Raw genomic sequence first — 19517 nt, forward strand, 5'->3', positions numbered from 1 at the left:
CCCTTCCTCCATCCCCTGAAGGCTGCTGCCCACTTCAGGCTTCATGTGGCCCTCGGCCCATCTGCCAACACCTCTATCTACAGGCCCGAGGAAGCCCTCCACCTCTCGGCACCCAGCCCTGCCACAGGGCAGAACTTCAGGCTGTCTCAGGGCTCAGAGCCCAGTGCCAGCCCACAAAGCACATTGAGAAGAGGTCCCACCCCAAAAGAACGAGCCTGCCACCCTCAGCTACAAGCCAAGCAAGGCCAGAAGCCCTCCCCTCCCGACCAGGCTCAAATCACCCCTTTACCTAGGTCCTCTCACCCCAAATGGTTTGCCAACCACCCCTCACACAGCACCCCAGGCCTCCTGCAGTTGGCACCCACTGCTAGGCTGGGGGTAAGAACACACCTTCAGCTTCCCTACCTGTGCTCTCACTGGCCGGCCCTGTTGGGCAGGTCGGGCCCGCCCCCTGAACAGGTGCGTGTGAAGCATAAAGCCGGCCCAGGCAGCTCAGGAGGAACCTCCACAGTCCACCATGAAGGGGAGCAGCACTTTCCTGCTGGTGGCCCTCAGCTTGCTTTGCACCAGTGGTGAGTCTGCGCACCGACAGGTGCTTCCAGCACATTTAGGGGCGGTAGGGGACCGGCCGGCGAAGCTTGAAACTCAGGCACTGGGCCGTGAAATGACTGGTGCCCACCTTCCCAGGCACTCCAAGCAGAGAGGCAGGCAATGATCCTGGTGCCCTTCTGACCCCAGTCCCCATGCGACCCCACCCCGACCACGGAACAAGCCCAAATGGTCCCAACCCCACGCCAGCTCTGACCTCTGTCCCAGCCCCAGTATCACCACCAAGCCCAGCCCAGGCTGACTCTGATCCCAAGCCAAGCCCCGGGTCAGCCAGCCTCCTGCGGAGGAGAAATTCCCATGCATCTGGGGCTTGGCTTTCCTTCCTCAGTGACCCCGGGGAACCCGGGGTGGAAAGAGGCAGCTGAGGTCAGGGTGACGGGTGGGGTCTGCAGGCAGGGGGATGTTGTGGAGGAAGCTCTGGGGGCAGGTGAAGTGGGCACTGATGGGGAAGGCCTGGAGACCCCTGAGGTTGGAGCACTGGGTCCGCGGTTGGGGTTGAAAAGGAGCCCTTCTGTCCTGATCTAACCCCCACCCCCCAATACAGGACTGGCCACAGGGGAGGACAACAATGAGTTTTTCATGGACTTCCTGCAAACGCTGCTGGTGGGGTCCACAGAGGATCTCTATGAGGGGCCCCTGGGCAAGTACGACGTCAATGCAGATGCCAAGGCAGCGCTGACAGAGCTCAAGTCCTGCATAGATGGCCTGCAGCCTGTGCACAAGGCAGAGCTGGTCAAGCTGCTGGTACCGTGGGCAGGGGGGCACCCCATTCCCAAGAGGCCTGTAGCCCTAGCAGGACACACAGCCCTACTCTTCAGGGCCTCCGCCAAATGCCACAGCCCCTTGTGACCCACGCAGTGCAGCAACCCCATTCCCCACCACCCCACAGACACCCTGAGCTGCCTCAGGAGCAGAGGTGGGCATTCCAGGCCCCACACCTGCAGAGCAACCCTCAGCCTCCCCCTGCTACACATACGTGCCCGCGCACGTGTACACAGCAGCATGCAAACACACAAGTGCACACTGCTTCCCCAGCTGCTAGGCGAGGGCTGCCTGCAATGTCCTGGAGCCCGCTGTCCCCCAGAGGCAGGCCTGGGCCTGTTTGCCTAATGGAGCTGTAGCTCTGTAGTGACTGAGCACTGGGCGTGGGACCCCCGGCCTCTTGGCCCACACATGTCTGCCTTCCAGGTGCAAGTGCTGGGCAGTCAGGACGACGCCTAGTGGACCCCAGTCGTGGCTCCAAGTAGCCACAGGACCAGCTACACAAGCGGCCATGGCGACGCCACCTCTACCACTTCCCGAGGCATGAATTTATCCTCAAGCCACCCATCCAATAAAGCCTCCTGTAGTCCAGGCTCTGGCTCCTGTCTCTCCCCACCCTCAGGGACACGACTCCACACTCACACAGACTCACATACGTAGGGTCGTGTGAGCGGAGCACACACGTACAAGTAACCCCACGTAGACGGCAAGCCCACCAACAGAAATCCAGGCAGACGCCCTTGTAGGCAGGTGGACAAAGCAAGACAGATGGACAGGGAGGTGTGTGGTTGCAGGGAGGCATCAGGACATGAGAAGGTCACGGAGGCAGCAGTGGGAGGGAGGGGCAGGGACTCGGAGCAGGGAGGCATTAGCACCCCTAAAGAGGAGGCAGCCAGGGCTGAGGGAAGGGTCTGGGCATGGGCGCAATGAGTCTGAAGGCTACCCTTTGTAGATAATAAATGTGCACAATATACCCATGACCGAGGGGTTGAGAAGTCGCCAAGGAAAGAGGCAGAACCCCAGCGGAAGCCCCTCGAGGAATTTGCTGATGAGGACACTCGGGGTCCAACAGAGTGGGCACAGCCAGCGTGGTGCAGAAGGGAGCACAGGGCTGGAGAAAAGTCCCTCAGGAAAGCATCAATTCCCACTCCCCAGCCAGCACAACCCCACAGCGATCCCCAACAGCCAGAGCCTTCCTGCACCTGAGTCTCCACCAGAGGCAGGGCTGAGTCAGCTCTGCCCCAGGGACTTTCACTCCTTGGCCTCTCTGGCTGTGGGCCCCGAGGCCTCACTGTCCCCAGTCCATCCACGCCTCTGTCCCGCACACTAGCTGTCCCCTTCCTGCCATCCACACCTCTGTCCCGCACACTGCAATAAGGAGCAAAGCAAAGTCCCAGGGCCCGAGCCATGCACGGCAAGGGTGGGGGCCTTTGGGCTGAGGCCATTGTCTCCATCACACAGACGGTGATCTAGAACCTACCATCCCAAAGAGAACATTCTAGAGCTCAGGGACCCCTCCCCAATTCTCGAAGCCCCCGAGGAGAGAGGAGAGAGAGGGAGAGGGCTTCCTCTCCATGTTCCTTTTCTGGAACTCCCTGGCACCGAGGCCGGTGTGACGGGACTGCCTCTGAAAAGTCCCAGTCCATAGGCTGTTCTGGGCACCGCTCCTGGACCAGACAGGTGAGAGCCCCTCCAGAGCGGCCCCATCCCCGCCCAGGGCACAATCTTATCCAGGAAGTTGCCCACCTTTCCCACCACTCTTGGCCAAGCACACCCAGGGTCTTCTGAGCAGGAGGAACCAGCCCAGACCCCCTTAGATTCATGGCGGGTGGTCCGTGAGTGCTGAAAGTGACAGCATCCGCGGCCTTGTAAGTGAGGGTGGATGATCCTACTGCTGGCGGTCGGTGTGGCAGAGCCAACTCACTGCTCTCAAATCCAGGCCCCAACTCGAGATCCCACTGAGGAGGCTACAGCCTGCAGTTCTGCCCATCGCAGGGGGTGGGGGGGTAAAGGCAGGGATGGGGGTGGCGGGCTCAGGCCTCCCAGCACCTGGTCACTCTCCCATCCATGGACAGAGCCGGTCATGGCCGAGGAGGTATGGGTGGGCACCTGGAGACCCCATCGCCCCCGGGGGCCCATCATGGCCCTCTACAGCAGCCCTGGACCCAAGTACCTGATTCCACCCACCACGGGTAAGCACTTGGGAGCCTGGGGTGTGGAGGGGCAGAGAGGGGGCAGGAGCTCCGCCCCTGAGGTGGGTCTGAGGTGGGTCTGAGGTGGGCCTGAAGGGAGCTGGGGCTCATCTCTGACCCCCAGCCCATCAGTGCCTTTGGCGTCAACAGGGGTGGGGGGAGAAGCACAGTCTGGCTGCAGGCTGCTCAGAGCCTCTGCCCCACAGGCTTTGTCAAGCACACGCCCACCAAGCTGCGTGCACCAGCCTACAGCTTCCGAGGGGCCCCCATGCTCCTGGCAGAGAACTGCTCCCCAGGGCCCCGCTACAGCGTGAACCCCAAGATACTGAGGACTGGCAAAGACCTCAGCCCCGCCTACTCCATCCTGGGGCGCTACAGCACTAAGGCCACACTGACCCCCGGCCCTGGTGAGGGACCCTGGCCCCCAGCCCCAGCCGCCACCCTGGTAACCACCACAGCCCCGGGAGGCGAGCGTGTGAGGCACGCAGCTGTCCTCGGCCCCCCGACCCATCTTTCTCCTCATGATGGGTACCAGCAGGCCTGAGTGAGGGGACTGGGCCCCAGTGCAGCCCCTGAGACCCTAATGCCCACCTCTGACCTGGGCCCCTCTCGGCCCACATCAGACTCACCCTCCCTCCTCAAAAGCGGCCCCCAGCCCCCTACTCTGCAGCCAGCATTTCCGTCCTGGACACCACCCACTGGGTCCCAGAGGCCCCACACCCGCACCGTCAGGAGGTCCTCCTTGAGCTGCCTGAGCAGGACCCAGCGTCTGTGCGGATGGTCCTCGCCCTCCCAGCGCCCACCCCGTTCCTCCCCCACCACCCCAGGCGACTACTTCCCAGAGAAATCTACCAAGCACGTGTTCGATGCAGCACCCAGCCACTCCATTTCCGCCCGAACCAAGACCTTCCGAGTGGACAGCACCCCAGGTCTGAAGCAGCCCTGACGGCCCGTGGCCGACCAGGTTGGGGAGCCCGGGTAGGGCCGGTGAGGGGGGCCAGACTGCTGGCCGGCCTCCTGGAGGTGGAAAGCCCAGGGACGAAGCCAGTGGAGATTCTGGGCACAGGACTCTGCCCAGCCTGAGTCTCCACGCTCGTGCCCCCGACAGGCCCCGCTGCCTACATGCTGCCCATGGTGATGGGGCCCCACACTGTCGGCAAGGTCTCCCAGCCCTCCTTCTCCATCAAGGGCCGCAGCAAGCTGGGCAGCTTCAGCGATGACCTGCACAAGGCAAGGGTCGCCCAGCTGGGGCAGAGCATGGCTAACCCCCCCGCCCCCGAGAGATGGCCCATCTGGCCCCTTCCCCCAGAACCTCGGACCCACCAGCCAGACCCCCATCCTCCTGAAGGCCAGCAGCTCCTCATCCCCTGGGAGCCACATGTCTGGCCCCACCCTACCCCCACCGGGTTACATTCCAGCCGTGGGGAGGGGCAGACAAGGGACCAAGAGGCCGCGGCTCAGGCATAGAGATGGACAGTGCTGAGGAGCGAAGAGCAGGGAAGGGGTTCTGGGCACTGCTTAAAGGGCAAAGAGCAGTCTTAGGTAGGGCTGCATTCAGGAAGAAGCTGAGGAGAAAAAGAAGCTGTGGCATGTTTCGGGGAGGAAGGTTCTTGCTGCAGAAACAGCCATTGTAAATGCCCTGAGGTGCCCAGGACCTGGAGAGACTGGTAAGCTGGAATCATAGCACTGCTGAGCTCACCCAGCCCAGCCCATGGCCCTTGAGTCCCACAGGACAGGGTTCCCAGCTGGGAAAAGGACAAGCCTGGAGCTGGCACAGACCGGGGCGTCACTGCCACGGTGAGGCTGAAGGGAGGGTGACGTCTCACACAGAGAAGGGGTCCTACAGCCCTGGGGTGCTGTTCCACAGTATGGCCATCATTTGGAGATAGAAGAGGCCCCTGACACACAGACACACAGTGCTTGGCGCCTGAAAGCCACGGTCTGATGCTGGCTCCTGCCCTCTGTGTTCCCACGCCCTGGCAGGCCAAGCCTATCTGAGCCTCTTTCACCTCCCAGACCCCAGGTCCTGCAGCCTACCGTCAGACCGATGTCCAGGTGACTAAATTCAAGGCTCCACAGTACACCATGGCTGCGCGGGTGGAGCCCCCAGGCGACAAGACCCTCAAGCCAGGACCAGGAGCCCACAGCCCTGAAAAGGTCTGGCAAGAGCACGGCCGAGTGGGGTAGGGGTGACATGGCCCAGAGGGGGTGGTGTGGGGAAGGGCCTGTGAGCAGGCAAGGGTCGTGGTGTCCAGGCACCCTCAGAACACTGTGCATTCTAGCTGCAGCCCTTTCCTCAGCTGGCAGGGCCCCCTGTCCCCAGTGTCCGCCAAGACTAGTGCTGCTGAGGGCTCACCACATACCAAGCCCTGTGGTCAAGCCTGGCAGTGTGGACTTCCTGCTGGTCACTTTGGTCCAGGGCTTAGGAGGTACTGCCCCAGTGAGGGCAGAGCCTGCAGGGGGACGGGGGTGTCAGGTCCTCACAGCCTCTCCTCTCCCAGGTGACCGTGACCAAGCCCTGCGCCCCCATCGTCACCTTTGGCATCAAACATTCTGACTACATGACACCCCTGGTCGTGGATGTGGAATAGTCCCGGCCCCGCTCCACCAGTCACCCTGAGCCTCTGCATGTCATGTTCCCCCAACAGCAGATTCCCGGGGCTGAGGGCTCTGGGTGCCTCCTCCACCAGCTGGGCTGCAGCTGGCCTGGCCCTGCAGGGCAGAGCACACTTGTTTGGACAGTTGTGACCAGTTATTTTTTCTATGCTACCTTCCCTTTTGCTAAACTTGTTTCCTGCTGAGCCTGGATATGTAATAAAATCTGATTCCATTAGTAATGGGTGTCTCTTGGGGGATCACCAAGATTTTCCAGAAAGGGGCCCCCATAGGCTACCACCGACCCGTGTCCGGCCCCTCCTAGCTTCCAGGGCCTGGGTTCTGACAAGAGTGGAGGGCTCAGGAGCCTCAGACACTGCCCTTAGGATTCTGCCTTGAGCCCTGCCCTCTACGTGGCTCTATCTGTCCCCTCCCATGTGATGTCCAGTGCGGCTCTCTCTCCCCTGCTGAGAGTCCCTCCCCTGGAATCTAGAACAGCGTCTGGGACCATCCCAAATGGAGATGCAACGTGACTCGTGAGGCCAGGCCATGCGACACACACAGAGCTCCCACCTGGGTACCCCCTTCTCTTTGCTCACCTTCACACCAGGAACCATGTCGTGAGGAAGCTGAACACATGATAAGACAGTGAACATGGCTGGGCCCCCAGCTCACCCCAGCGGTGACCTGCAGATCTGTCACTGAGCCTTCACGTGATGGCAGCACCAGCCTCTCACCTCTGAGAGGAAGCCTTAACATCATAAAGCAGAGACAACTGTCCCCACTGAGCCTGTCTCAAACTCCAGCAGCGACCATGAGACATAAATCACTGCTGCAGGGGTTCCTGCCATGCCTCAACGGTTAACAAACCCGACTAGCATCCAAGAGGATGCAAGTTCCATCTCTGGCCTCGCTCCGTGGATTAAGGATCCGGCGTTGCCATGGGCTGTGGTGTAGGTTGCAGACGCGGCTTGGACCTGGCGTTGCTGTGGCGTAGGCCCACAGCTGTAGCCGATTCAACCCTGAGCCTGGGAACTTCCAATGTACCACAGGTGTGGCCCCAAAAAGACAAACAAACCAAAAAAAATTTTACTTCCGCAATTTCAAGTGACTAAATCTGAAAGTGACATTATACATCAGATGCTACGTGAAGCACAGGAGGCTATGGACAAGGAAGGGGTGATGAGCTGGGATGAAGGGCATTTCCAGAGGATGCTCGGGAGTCCGAGGCCAGCTCTCAACGGACTCCAACCTTCAAACCAGCGCTAGGCAGGTGGCCCTGTGGCCCCTGTGGGACTTTAGTCACGAAAAGGCAGTGACGCCACCTTCCCCAACTTAGTCACAGAAACCTGGGGAGAAAAAGGTCCAGCAGCAGGACGTAGTGAGTCCACGCCTGCCCCCCCGCCCCCCGCCCCAGGGGACGAGTAAGGACGGGAGCAGGGCCCGAGAGAAGGGGAAAGAAGCCACGTGGAGACCACCGTGCCCAGGGCAAGGCTGTGGACCAAGGTCAGTTCCAGACAAAACTCTCGGAGGCCCTGAAGGAAATGCAAACACCAAAGACTATGTGTTTACTTAATCGAGAATCTGTTTATTCCAAGTTTTTATGACCAAATGCCTTGTCCTTGACTTGGGGCCCTCCCTTGGCACAGAGGACTCCAAGGCCTCTTCTGTTTTAGTCTGAAGGGCCACTTAGCAAACCCCACTTATCCACAGGAGGAGGTGCTGAGTGCACAGGGCTGAGCAGAAGGGTGCAGGCCCCACAGAAAACCCTGCCGACGTGGTGGCAGCAGCATTCAGGAACTCAGCCTAATGCAACAAAAAAGTAAACCAGACAGAGACAAAAACCCAGACCCCAAAATAGCTGGAAGAGCTGCCAAGAGCCATGGAAATGAAGTGGGGAGGCAGAGGTGGGGACCCAAGGAGAGAACACAGCAACCAGAGGTCTCGGAGGGGGCAGAGCACTTCTTGAGACAGTCATTCTGAAAGGCAAATCCTCAATTCCTGGTCTGCACTGGCAAGACGAGTGGGCACAGCAGGTAAGAGCATCCTGGGGGGAGCAACAGCCATGGCTGAGCCATATTCTCAGGAAGCCAGGTTAGCAGGCCCAGAACAGGCGGCTGCCACACTCAGGTCTGATGTGTCTGCCGTGCCTGTGGTGACCCGATGGAAACACGACACGGCAGCAGCTGCTGAGCTTCATGAACAGTAGGCATGTCCCTGTGACAAATTTCAACATGAGATGAGCTGACGGCTGAGTCGAAGCCATGGAGGCAAGGAAGCGGACCTCACCGAGTGAGAAACAAGCACACACTGGAGGGATGGAGGCAGTAAGAACAGAGCACTCGGAAATGAGAAGGTAGCACGCTCCCCTTCCAGAAGGCTGAGGCCCAACCAGGCGCAGTGGAAAAGAGAAGGGCATTATGGTGAGTGTGAGACAAGCCAGGCCTGCTCGGTGGAGAACAAAGGAGAGAGAGAGGAGGAGCAGGAGCAGCAGGGCCAGAAGGTGAGGTGCCCAGGGCCAGAGACCAGAGCAGGGTGGGGTGGCAGGAGTTGAGAGGCACAGGCTGTGGCTGACATATGACCACATGTGTATGTGTGAAGATGGCCGGTGAGCCGGTAGCCCTCAGAGAGTGAAGGGGAGTGACCAGGAAGACAGAGAACTGGAACAAAAGACGGGAAGGACAGAGCTGATGACTCGTTTCTTACAGGTGTTTTCATGGGAAGACACTGAGATCTCACAGTGGGGTAGAAAGACCCATTGGTTTGGAAGAAACTGCAGTTCACCTTGTGTGAGCAGGAGACTGACCAGTGGGCACTGAGGGCCCAAGGAGAGATGGGCAGATACTGTAGGTGGAAGGGCCAGACTCGGTGGAAACTGTCCGCGGACCCTCAAAAAGCGACCTACAGATCCTATGAAAAGCTGTTACCTGGAAGCCTCCAGGCTGTACCCACAGAGGCCCCTGCTCACACCCTGCCTGACTCTGACATGCCAGATGAGCCTCTTTCTAGAGATCTGGGCTCCTGGAAACGTGTCTCGGTGCTGGACAGACCCTGAATCCTGAGAAAAGGTCAGTTTCTGCTCCTGGACACAGGGAGACCAGGAGGACCTGGGCCCGCGTCTTCAGCCAATGCTGCAGTTCACTTCTCCACGCATGGCCACTGCCCTTCCCTGAGGGTCGGGCTCCAGCCATGGGGTTGGACGGCAGGCAGACACCTCTCGGCAGGACCCTTGACTCTTGCTGGTCCACCAGTGCCCGGCAGCCCTGGCCAGGAGCAACGGCCATCTCTGGTTTGAGGACCCTTGGCTGAAAGTGACAGCAATGATTCGAGGTTCACAGTCGCACCCCTTCCTGTGTCGGCTCTGGGCACCTCGAATACCAGACGTGGCCTTATCCAGACCAAGACCAAGCAGAGAAGCCTCAATACATCAGAACCCTGAGGGCTGGGGGAAGGGCTGCTGGTCACAGGTGGTCACGTCCAGGATTCCCAGCTGCTCTGCTCCAACCTGGCTCTGCTAGGGCTTCTAGCACCCAAGATGGCAGAGGAAGCTGGGCCTTGGTTACCCAATGGGGATGGGCCCCTTGCACACATGGGACCAGCTAACATGAGCTTACTGGGTCAGAGGCTCCCAGCCACACAGGAAAAAGATTCCTAAGCCATGCTCATCACTTCGAAGGGGTATTTTGTAGGTAGATCTTCTGGAGCCCAGGACACAAGGCAGAGGAAGACCCTGGTTGTCCCAGGTACCTACAGAAACCAGTTCCCACTGGCTCACGTCCTTGCCCTTGACAGGAGGTAGGAGAGGATGAAGAAGACCACGATCAGGCCCATGGCCACACCACAGAGAAGCTTCCGGTTGTCTCGCCCAGATCTCGCCATTGTGGAAAAGCGCTTCACACTCCCCGTGAGGAGGCCCGTCACACTCGTGAAATCCGAGTCCTAAGGGAGGAATCCTAGCATTGTCACACGGGGCAGCAACTCCACAGCACACACACGCGGGGGGGGGGGGGGGGGGGTGCCTGCAGGGCAGGTAACGTGGGGCCGAGAACACCGCAGACCCTTACCATGCCGTCCAGGTACCGGTTCTGGTCCTCCACATCCCTATCAATGTCCAAGGCCAGCTGCTCAGGACACAGAGGGGACAGGGTCAGGCCAGGACAAAAATAACGGACTGTTCCTAACCCCCCACGGCATCAGCAGAGGTCAGGAGATCCAAATGTCACCTGGGCCAGCACAGGTGAGTGCTGCCATGTACGGGACAAAGAGAGAACTATCTGGACCCCTTCCAGGCCTCCACCCTCCCTCTGACGCCCTCCTCCAGAAGGCCAGATGGAGGTGAAAGGAGAGGACCACCACTGACCGACTTGAGCCTGGTGACCTTGGAGGCCAAGGTGTCCGCCATCCGCTTGTTCTCCCGGTCTAGAATCTCCTCCACAGCGCCGGGGCTCTGAGCTGTGAGAAGAGACAGAGAGGGGGTGAGAGTGTGCACCCACCCACGCGCACCCTCTTGACCTCTGCCCTCAGGGCTCTCACTCCAATTCCATCTAGTCCAGGGGGACTGGGCTTTCCTGTGTCTGCTGAACAGGTCCTGCCCTAACCCAGGGTCCAAAGCGTGAACTTCACACACGAGACAGCCGCGTGAAGGACAGCGTGCGAGAGCACTTGTTCTGTGTAGGCATCCAAGCCCGGATGGGTGGGCAGCACCTTCTGATACTCTGTGACAAAACCTGTACCATCCCCTCTGGATGGACTGGTATGTCAGCCCAGATGTCACCAGCGACGTAGAGGGGACCTGTTCTCAGAGAAAACCAGTAAACTCTGGCAAGGACTTAGGAAAAAGTCATGAACAGAAGGGGAGGTCGATCTCACGAGCAGGGCATAGATCTGCTCAGCTCTGCATCCTACACAGAGCCTTACACAACACCCAGAGCAGTGGTTGCTGAGACCTGGCCCAGGACAGGGGCTGGGACTTATGACTTGACTTGGTATAACCATCCTATCAAGTAGATGAGAACTGCCTCCCCAAGTTCACAGGCCAGATTTGCCGTGGGCCAGATGTCTCAGGGAGGCTCATCTAATAGGATCACAACCCTAGAAATCATGGATGTGTAAAGATGCCACGAGATGTTAGCATCCTACCAACCGCTTTCATCCATGAAATCTGTAAATGCCGCAAGCCCAGCGGAAACAAGCATCAGCATCCCACTTCGCAGATAAGAACAGGGGTTCCCAGAGGGCAAGTGGGCCACTCCCAGCCCCAGTCGGTACGAGGCCTTCTTGGGCCATCACGCGCAGCCCTCACTCCTTGGGGCTGGCCTCCGGAACAGTCGACCAGCCCGTCTGGCTGAGGTCCCGTGCAGAACAGTCTCACGAGGGCGGAAGGGGTGGGGACAGCGGACATCCGGACCCCGCAGCTTCACCGAGAAGCCGGGCAAGACCGCCCGAGGGCCCCACCCACGCCGCCCTGGCTCCGCCTGTTCTCAGTGTCTGCCGGCCAAAGCCACCCAGAGAGGCGGGGGCGGGCGAAAGCGACTCCTGCAGGCAGCGGCATCGGTTCCAGCACCGCCGCCACCTGCCTCCGCTCCCCAATGCTCACCCCGAGCCCAGTCCGCCATCGCGCCCAGCACGGACCCGCAGAGCTACAGCCTCCCGGGATGTGGCGCAGCCGTCGGGGAGGGACTTCCCGTCCCGCCCCTTCCGCCCGGGGCCCTCCAACTTCCGGCCGAGCGGGCGAGCGGGCTGGACGGAGAAGAACTGACGTTTCCTCCACCGCCTGCCTTGTGAACAGGGCCGCTGGTTCGCTCCTGGGACTGCTGGAAGGTTATCGTTTTTAATAGCATCATGGTGCCGACAGACAATTCCGCGGCCATTCCTGCCGAAGGCGGTGTCAAATCCTAACTGGAAAGAGCTCACGGCCCTTTCTCAGGCGAGAGAGGCTCCTCGCGGCGACACGGCCCGGGGTCCGAGGCCCGCCCGGCTGCGGTGCGGTTAAGGCGAGGACTCGGTGTGAAGCACGCTCCAGATGCTGCCGGCGGGATAAAGAGGGGATCAGTGCCTGGAACAAGCGAGCGCTGCAAAAATCTCAGGGATGAAGCACTTGAAGGAAAACGGGAAACCAGGAAGAAGAGTGGGAGCGTGAGGGGAGTTAGGGGCAGGAGGAGCCGGTGCTGCGACCTTGCACCCGGGCACTGACAAGGGGTCTGGCACAAAATAGATGCTCAACAAAGGCTTGTTGCGCAGTGGGTGGAGTATATGTTATTCACCCACTGTAATGGAGCATTCACTCTGTGTCGTTTAGTGCTGACAACCCACCGAAATGGGACCTTTTATCATCTCTGCTTTTCAAAAGAGGGAACTGGGTCCAGGCCAGAAGATGTGTCTGCTTACACAGCCAGGAAGTCCCTGCACATGATCAGGCTTTGCCTTCATCCTGACCTGGACCTTCCCTCCCCACTCTCCCCTGTCTCTCAGCCCCAACAATGATCTCTTTCTCCTACAACGGCCATTCCCACCTTTACTCTGCCGGCTCCTTCGGCCTTGAATGAACTTCCCCCACATCCCTTCCTGGCTCACTTCTTCCTCTGGTCTCAGCAAAAGCGACACTTATTCAAATCCCCTTGGAGCCCATCAGGCCCCTTTTTCAATCACAGCACTATGACTGCTTAAAGTCTTCCCGTTTTCCCGTTTTTGTTTTCACCTCTGCAATATAAGCTCCACGAAGGCAAGGACCTGTGGGTTCTGTTCACCCACATCCTGGTTCCTTGCATGCTGTAGGCCCTCAAACGCCTGCTTAATAAACAAAGTGGTCCCGGGGCTGCAAAGTCCTTTCCACTTCGTCTTTCCTCGGAACATCTCATTCGTTCTGTACATCAAGAGGGGTGTAGTGTGCGTGTAATAGCGGGGTGAGAAGCTAAGGCCCTCTCCCGTAGGGAATTCACTGCTCGGAGCCGGAGCGATTCAGGCCCGTGGTCGGATAACCACTGAGTCGGACACTGAAAGGCAACGTGACTAGACATCAAAGCCTTTAAATTCCCGAGGGCTCTTCTAGGCCTCTCCACTTTAAGGCGCGCGCAGCCCGGGCCCCCGCCCCGCGCGGCGCCGCGCGCAGCCCGGGCCCCCGCCCCGCGCGGCGCCGCGCGCAGCCCGGGCCCCCGCCCCGCGCGGCGCCGCGCGCAGCCCGGGCCCCCGCCCCGCGCGGCGCCGCGCACGCCCCTTCCCGGCCTCCCCCGCGCGCCGAGCTAGGGCCGGGCGGGCCGTCTGGGGCCCAGAGCCTTGGAGCGAGGTACCTTCCGCTTCCTCGGGCCGGGGTCCCGGGAGCGCCATGGAGCCTCGGGCGGTAGTGGATGCTATAGAGACGGGGGAGGAGGACGTGGTTATGGAGGCTCTGCGCGCCTACAACCGGGAGGTGAGCGGGAGCTATGGACGTGGGACGCGCAGGGAGGAGGTGGGGCTGGGTGGGTCCCGCGCGCGTGGCCGGCGGGGAGGGTGTGAGTGGTGAGCGTGGCGGAAGGCTGAGGGTGTTGGCGAGCACGGCGGGGAGGGGCACCGAGTCTTTGAAGAGTTGCTGGGGGTGCCGTGGGGAAAGGGAGCCCTGTCTATTGAGAGCGGTGTCTGCGGCCTTGGAGCTCGGATTCTGCTTCGGTGGACCTGTGCCTCCTAATCTTCTGGGTCTGTTTGCAGAACTCCCAGAGCTTCACGTTTGACGATGCCCAACAGGAGGACAGGAAGGTGGGTGCTTATCAAGGGTAAAGGGGCAGGGACGGGTGGCCCAGGTAGAGGAGCCTGATGGAACCGCTCTATTCCCCTGCCCACAGAGACTGGCGGAGCTGCTGGTCTCAGTCCTGCAGCAGGGCTTGTCACCTTCCCGCCGAGTCATCTGGCTGCAGAGCATCCGCATCCTGTCGAGGGACCGCAGCTGCCTGGACTCGTTCACCAGCCGCCAGAGCCTGCAAGCGCTTGCCTGCTATGCTGGCATCTCTGCTTCGAAGGGGTCGTGTCCTGAGACTCTGGACATGGATGTTGTGCTCGAGTCCCTTAAGTGCCTGTGCAACCTCGTGCTGAGCAGCTCCGTGGCACAGGTGCTCGCCGCAGAGGCGGGGCTAGTGGTGAGGCTCGCAGAGCGAGTGAGACTGTACCGCCAGAGCAGCTTCCCGCATGACGTCCAGTTCTTTGACTTGCGCCTCCTCTTCTTGCTAACGGCGCTTCGCACTGATGTGCGCAGGCAGCTGTTTGAGGAGCTGCAGGGAGTGCACCTGCTGACCGAGGCACTGGAGCTGACGCTGGGAATGACCCCTGGAGAGGGACCCCCGGAACTCCTTCCTTCCCAGGAGACCGAACGGGCCATGGAGATCCTCAAAGTGCTTTTCAACATCACCTTCGACTCCATCAAGAGGGAGGTGGATGAGGTGAGGGCTGGCCTCAGCCTTCGGTTGGGCTTAACAACTAGGATGCTTCCGGGACCTGCCTCTCTGCCAGGTACCCTCAAGTTTCTGGGTGTCGGACCAGGAGGACATCTGCACAGCAGCGCTTGTCAGGAGGAGGCAGGGAGGTGCCCGTTCCGTATAAGGGCATCGAGGAATCAGAGCGCGTATCTGGCTCTTGCAACACCAGGAGTGCTGTGTGGTGTGGGGGCAGGCTGTAGGAGATTCTTCGGGGGGCGGGGGGCGAGAGCACAGAGTGACTTCATCCCAAAGGGACCTGTTGATGTCCCTAACCACGAGAGTGCTCTTAAGGTCACATAAGTGAGGCTGAGCAGCCAGGTGTGGTGGAGGAGATGCATGGCCTGCATGAGGTCTGGCCGTGGGCCAGGCAGTAGATGTTCAGCAGGCAGCAGTGGGGGTGAGTGGCACTTTCTCTCACAGGCACCCCTTTCTCTTTGGTCAGGAAGACACTGCACTTTACCGGCACCTGGGGACCCTGCTGCGGCACTGTGTGATGGTCACTGCTGCTGGAGACCGCACAGAGGAGTTCCACGGGTGAGGGTGGTGCCTGTTGGGCACACCGGGGCGGGCGTCTGCTCTCAGGTCTATATGGTGGTTTCCAGCCCTAAAGAGAGAGTTTTCATCCAACTGGGTGGGACCAGGCATTGGTGTGTTTCCACAGAGCTGCAGCACTTAGAACACACAGCTAGGACAAGAATTGTGAGCTCAGGACAGAATGTGCCACTGGACCTTGAACACTGTGGTATCCATAGAGCAGTGTGGTTGTCACTTTCATTTTCTGTGACCTATGCCTGGGCGGGTCCCAATTTGGACTACCTGTTGTTTCGACCCAGGTGTGTGGGAGGTGGGATGTCTGCAAGGAGGGCCTCCCTCTGCTCTGGTACTTGGTGCTACTCAGGCCCCTGATACTGGTTCGGGTCATGTGTGATCCCAGCAGGGGGCAACAAGAGTTGCGCCTGTGCTGGGGGCCTGGGTTTACCCAGCCCTCCTTTCCATGTGTCCCCAGCCACACAGTGAACCTCCTGGGGAACTTGCCCCTCAAGTGTCTGGATGTCCTTCTCACCCTGGAGCCACACGAAGGCTCCCTGGAGTTCCTGGGAGTGAACATGGATGTGATTCATGCCCTCCTCAGTTTCCTGGAGAAGCGTCTGCACCAGGTGGGCAGGAGGCCCTGCTATGGCTCTGGCCCAGGCTTTCCCAGGCAGCTGTGGGCGCTGCTTTTGTGCAGTCTGCACTGGTAAGGGGAGATCAGCTCCCCAGTGGGATTCAGGCAATGCCTCCAGCTGCTCCAAGGTCCAGCCAGGCAGGAAGCTAGAATGTCCTCCTTGAAATGTAGGCAGACTTTTTGATACAAACAGAAGCAGGTTTTCAGAGACTAGCAAAGTATTTGTTTTTAGGTCTCTTTGTGGATCTTCTTGAGGGGGACCAAGAAGCCGCTGGTCCCTGCTTGTGATGCTAGACTCGCAGTGTCGCTCTACACAAGCAGCTCTTGGTGATGAGCAGCGGCTGTCCTTTGGTCTCTCTAAAGGGACCCACAGGATCTTCCAGGCAGAGGCTCCCTGACTCCTGCGGCCGCACCATAGAACACGAACTAGCCCTTCTGGGAGTTTGCAGATGTCATGCGAACTACAGAGCCTGACAGACTCTGATTCCGTAGAGCTCTGTTTGTGTGCTCGTGCTACGTTAGCAGCTTTCAACGCCCTGTTTTCCCCACAGCTCTGGTTTAAGGGTGGGGAAGTTAGACTCAAGTTGAGTGATTTTCCCCAAGTCACAGGGCATGTGGATGGCCTCTTGAGTTAGTGTCCATGCCTGTCCCTTTCAAAGCTCACACAGACACCCACTGCCTGCTCTTGGCCCCGAGCACCTGTGGCCAGGACCATCTGATGCAGGTGTGTCACCCCCCTGGCTTGAGTCAGGTGGGGCACAGTCCTGGTGACAGAGACTCCTCTGCAGACGCACAGGCTGAAGGAGAGCGTGGCCCCTGTGCTGAGCGTGCTGACGGAGTGTGCCCGCATGCACCGCCCTGCCAGGAAGTTCCTAAAGGCCCAGGTATGAGGCAGAGGGGCTGTGGCCATGCCCTGGTCAGAGACCCTGGCCACTCCAGGCCCAGCCTCAGGGGCAGCTGCCTTTCCAGGTGCTGCCCCCGCTGCGGGATGTGAGAACCCGGCCGGAGGTGGGGGAGTTGTTGCGGAACAAGCTGGTTCGCCTCATGACGCACTTGGACACCGACGTGAAGAGGGTGGCCGCCGAGTTCCTCTTCGTCTTGTGCTCTGAAAGCGGTGAGTAGGGGCCAGCCCCTCACCTGCCGCCCTCTAGCCCTTCCCCAGCCACGTTTGTACACTGACCTCTGTCCTGCCCCTTAGTGCCCCGATTCATCAAGTACACAGGCTACGGGAATGCCGCCGGCCTCCTGGCTGCTAGGGGCCTCATGGCAGGGGGTCGGCCTGAGGGCCAGTACTCAGAGGATGAGGACACAGACACAGACGAGTACAAGGAAGCCAAGGCCAGGTGCGTGTCCCCACATCCTTGGGCTCCTCTCCCTCAGACCCTGGCCCTGTTCCCACCCCAACTTGGACCTGCAGGATGGGCAGGATAGGTCGACACAGTTAAGACCTTTCGGAATCAGACCCCTGTTCTGAAGGGACAGATATCCTGACATGGGGGTGTTTTGTCAAGAACACAGAGGCTGAAGGGCACCGAGCAGTCTGGGGGGCCGGGTTGACCAGAGGGCAGGAGTCGGTTACCTGCTGCCCCTGGAGGGAGGTCTCTTCCACAGTTGCCTCCTTTTCCGCACCAGGAAGATGGGTTTCCTGCTATTCGAGTCCCAGGTGGGAAGATACGGGCCTCCACCCACCCCATGCAGCCCTCTCTCCTGCCGGGAGAGTCAGCGATGCTTCCCCATGCCCCTCTCTTGTGAAACAGCATAAACCCCGTGACTGGGAGGGTGGAGGAGAAGCCACCCAACCCCATGGAGGGCATGACAGAGGAGCAGAAGGAGCACGAGGCCATGAAGCTGGTGAACATGTTTGACAAGCTTTCCAGGTACGTGGCGTGGCAGGGAGGAACACCTGGCTGGGACAAAGGAGAACGGACCCACGTCCTGTCTTGTGGTCCTCAGGAGGCGGGATCAGATCCTGGCAAGGCTGCATCACTCTTTGACATCACCTGTCCTGGAGGACATTCTCCGGTGAAGGGTTAGGGTTGAGATCAGTATTATGTGCATTTTATACTCAGGAAAACCGAGGCCCAAAGCAATTGCCTAAGGTCCCAAAGCTTAGGTAGCAGTTAGGATTCAGACCTGATTGACAGAGTTCCCACCCAGGCTTCCCCAGTAAACAGGAGCAGCTTGGTGGAGCAGAATGTCAGAGTTAAGGATGAGCAGGACCCCTGCCTCACCCACCAGGCCCCTGCCCCAGCCCTACCGTGCCTTACCCCCAACCCCCCCCTACAGGCACAGAGTCATCCAGCCCTATCGTTCCTTACCCCCAACACCCCCCCCCAACAGGCACAGAGTCATCCAGCCCATGGGGATGAGTCCCCGGGGTCAGCTCACATCCCTGCAGGATGCCATGTGTGAGACCATGGAGGGGCAGCTCTCCTCGGACCCTGACTCGGACCCTGACTGAGAACGGCCACTCTTCTGCTCTTCAGAACTGGTGCTGCCTCCACGGATGCCCTTGGGGCTGGGACCTGCGGAAGCCACATCTCTCCCTCCAGCTCGGAGACCCTTTTCCCTCTCCTCCAAAAGTTCTGCTTACGATTTGCCTTTGGTCCGTTTCCTCCTCTCTAGGATTGCGAGGGTCTTGTCGTGCTCTAACTCTAAGTGGTGTCTTTTCGGTACCTGAGGGCAGGGCTTCACTGAAGGCAAAACCCAGCGTTTGTGAGAGTGGGCGCTGAGAATGGGCGCATGCAGACACAAGCACGTCCACGGTTGGCATGCTGGCCCAGAGCCGGTGCTGGGCAAGTGCCACGTTGGGAAAGACCCTGCTGGAACTTCATGTGCTGATGTCAGAAATCTACTTCCCGTGTACGCTCGGCTGTTTTTGTGCCTGCTGAGTGCAGGGCTCGTAGCCTCTTGTATTCTCGGTCCCGGCTCAGTGCCCAGGTTCTCACTGGCTGTGACGAATTCTGACCCTTCCTGCTGGCTTAGACTATAAATACATGAAGGAAAATGTCCCCCCTTGAAACCATAAGTCTAAATTTCTATCTTGCACCACAGAGCTCCATGGAAACATCATTCTGGAATAAAGAGTTCCAGGCAAGAACGTGCACGTGCGTGTGTATGTGTGTGTGTGTGCGTGCGCGCACGCACGCACGCGCGCGCATGCGTGAATATACATGCAAAATATCAAGTAAAGGCATGGAAAGTGGAACTAGAATTCACATGTTTCTTAGAACTGAGCACTCTTCCCAGATGAGCTCGTGGGTCTTGCTCTCGGAGGAGTGAGGCCACCAGGTCTCATGAGGAGTCTGGAGAGTTCAGTCTGCTCCAGGGGGTCCGATGAGACAAGATGCCAGGAAGGAGGGAACACTGGGAGCAGGAGCCGGGCCTGGGGGCAGCCCCAGAAGGGCCTCTACTAAAGCAGGGAAGATCACAGTAGGTTCAGCCCAAACAGCAGTGTGGCCCGAGCGCAGGTCAGGGAGCCCAGCGGGTGACCAGGAGCACCCCCAGTTTCCGGGTGAGTAAGGCCTTCTGTCTTGAAGGTTAATTTTAGCCGCATTATTGGAAGGCAGCCTGATGGGGGAGAGTGGTGACAGACAGAGCAGCTAGAATGGTCTGGAACAGATGAGTTTCTGGGGCAGAGGTTAATATGAAAGGCAGCAGGGTAGAATGAACAGGATGGGATGACCTTCAGGAAGGGAGCTGGGCGCCCTGGAGGCCCATGGACTTGACCTGGAAGAGGGCACTCTGCCCATC

General features: G+C 59.6%; 4 protein-coding genes across 20 annotated transcripts; 3 read left to right on the forward strand and 1 right to left on the reverse strand.

Annotated features, from left to right (window-relative positions):
* Nucleotides 1-477: 477 nt before the first annotated feature.
* Nucleotides 478-1964, forward strand: SCGB1C1 (secretoglobin family 1C member 1). The gene is made up of 3 exons (XM_003124223.6): nt 478-572; nt 1154-1353; nt 1798-1964. The coding sequence occupies exons 1-3, from the start codon at nt 518-520 to the stop codon at nt 1828-1830; spliced, it is 288 nt and encodes a 95-aa protein (XP_003124271.1). The 5' UTR covers nt 478-517; the 3' UTR covers nt 1831-1964.
* A 965-nt stretch (nt 1965-2929) lies between these two features.
* Nucleotides 2930-6396, forward strand: CIMAP1A (ciliary microtubule associated protein 1A). The gene is made up of 7 exons (NM_001348539.1): nt 2930-3051; nt 3447-3563; nt 3770-3970; nt 4391-4492; nt 4672-4793; nt 5580-5720; nt 6065-6396. The coding sequence occupies exons 2-7, from the start codon at nt 3455-3457 to the stop codon at nt 6152-6154; spliced, it is 765 nt and encodes a 254-aa protein (NP_001335468.1). The 5' UTR covers nt 2930-3051; nt 3447-3454; the 3' UTR covers nt 6155-6396.
* A 1329-nt stretch (nt 6397-7725) lies between these two features.
* Nucleotides 7726-11807, reverse strand: BET1L (Bet1 golgi vesicular membrane trafficking protein like). 9 transcript variants are annotated; one of them, XM_003354407.5, is made up of 5 exons: nt 11755-11807; nt 10519-10610; nt 10223-10279; nt 9910-10097; nt 7726-8375 (listed from the first exon to the last, which is right to left on the reverse strand). In XM_003354407.5, the coding sequence occupies exons 1-4, from the start codon at nt 11771-11773 to the stop codon at nt 9930-9932; spliced, it is 336 nt and encodes a 111-aa protein (XP_003354455.1). In that variant the 5' UTR covers nt 11774-11807; the 3' UTR covers nt 7726-8375; nt 9910-9929. The 9 variants fall into 9 exon arrangements, with proteins under 9 accessions (XP_003354455.1, XP_084865959.1, XP_084865958.1 ...); XM_085009833.1 differs by having other exon boundaries at nt 9906-10097; XM_085009832.1 differs by having other exon boundaries at nt 9906-10097; nt 11302-11807.
* Nucleotides 11808-13398: 1591 nt separating this feature from the next.
* RIC8A (RIC8 guanine nucleotide exchange factor A) lies at nt 13399-18861 on the forward strand. Of its 9 annotated transcripts, none has more exons than XR_014836539.1 (10): nt 13399-13563; nt 13839-13886; nt 13973-14563; nt 15042-15133; nt 15606-15756; nt 15997-16648; nt 16722-16878; nt 16963-17107; nt 17522-17641; nt 18105-18861. XR_014836539.1 is itself a non-coding variant. In XM_013992102.3 (10 exons), the coding sequence occupies exons 1-10, from the start codon at nt 13480-13482 to the stop codon at nt 18223-18225; spliced, it is 1605 nt and encodes a 534-aa protein (XP_013847556.2). In that variant the 5' UTR covers nt 13399-13479; the 3' UTR covers nt 18226-18861. The 9 variants fall into 9 exon arrangements, 5 of the variants coding, with proteins under 5 accessions (XP_013847556.2, XP_003124273.2, XP_084865955.1 ...); XR_014836538.1 differs by having other exon boundaries at nt 16734-16878; XR_014836541.1 differs by having other exon boundaries at nt 16424-16648.
* Nucleotides 18862-19517: the final 656 nt, after the last annotated feature.

This window comes from Sus scrofa, chromosome 2, assembly GCF_054392235.1.
Source record: "Sus scrofa isolate SSC_HxYL_T2T_F1_AM1 chromosome 2, Sscrofa_HxYL_maternal_Yorkshire_Landrace_v2.0, whole genome shotgun sequence".
Lineage (NCBI taxonomy): Eukaryota > Metazoa > Chordata > Mammalia > Artiodactyla > Suidae > Sus > Sus scrofa.

Excerpts from the sequence above, each read along its gene's own strand:
- SCGB1C1 (XM_003124223.6), top strand. The coding sequence starts at position 518 with ATGAAGGGGAGCAGCACTTTCCTGCTGGTGGCCCTCAGCTTGCTTTGC. Across the intron at positions 573-1,153 it reads CAGCTTGCTTTGCACCAGTG|GACTGGCCACAGGGGAGGAC; the intron begins GTGAGTCTGCGC and ends CCCCCAATACAG. Across the intron at positions 1,354-1,797 it reads CAGAGCTGGTCAAGCTGCTG|GTGCAAGTGCTGGGCAGTCA; the intron begins GTACCGTGGGCA and ends TCTGCCTTCCAG.
- CIMAP1A (NM_001348539.1), top strand. The coding sequence starts at position 3,455 with ATGGCCGAGGAGGTATGGGTGGGCACCTGGAGACCCCATCGCCCCCGG. Across the intron at positions 3,564-3,769 it reads CCTGATTCCACCCACCACGG|GCTTTGTCAAGCACACGCCC; the intron begins GTAAGCACTTGG and ends TCTGCCCCACAG. Across the intron at positions 4,794-5,579 it reads TCAGCGATGACCTGCACAAG|ACCCCAGGTCCTGCAGCCTA; the intron begins GCAAGGGTCGCC and ends TTCACCTCCCAG.
- BET1L (XM_085009832.1), bottom strand. The coding sequence starts at position 11,359 with ATGCTGATGCTTGTTTCCGCTGGGCTTGCGGCATTTACAGATTTCATG. Across the intron at positions 10,611-11,301 it reads AGATTTCATGGATGAAAGCG|CTCAGAGCCCCGGCGCTGTG; the intron begins GTTGGTAGGATG and ends CTCTTCTCACAG. Across the intron at positions 10,098-10,222 it reads ACCGGTACCTGGACGGCATG|GACTCGGATTTCACGAGTGT; the intron begins GTAAGGGTCTGC and ends TTCCTCCCTTAG.
- RIC8A (XM_013992102.3), top strand. The coding sequence starts at position 13,480 with ATGGAGCCTCGGGCGGTAGTGGATGCTATAGAGACGGGGGAGGAGGAC. Across the intron at positions 13,887-13,972 it reads CCCAACAGGAGGACAGGAAG|AGACTGGCGGAGCTGCTGGT; the intron begins GTGGGTGCTTAT and ends CCCTGCCCACAG. Across the intron at positions 15,134-15,605 it reads CGCACAGAGGAGTTCCACGG|CCACACAGTGAACCTCCTGG; the intron begins GTGAGGGTGGTG and ends ATGTGTCCCCAG.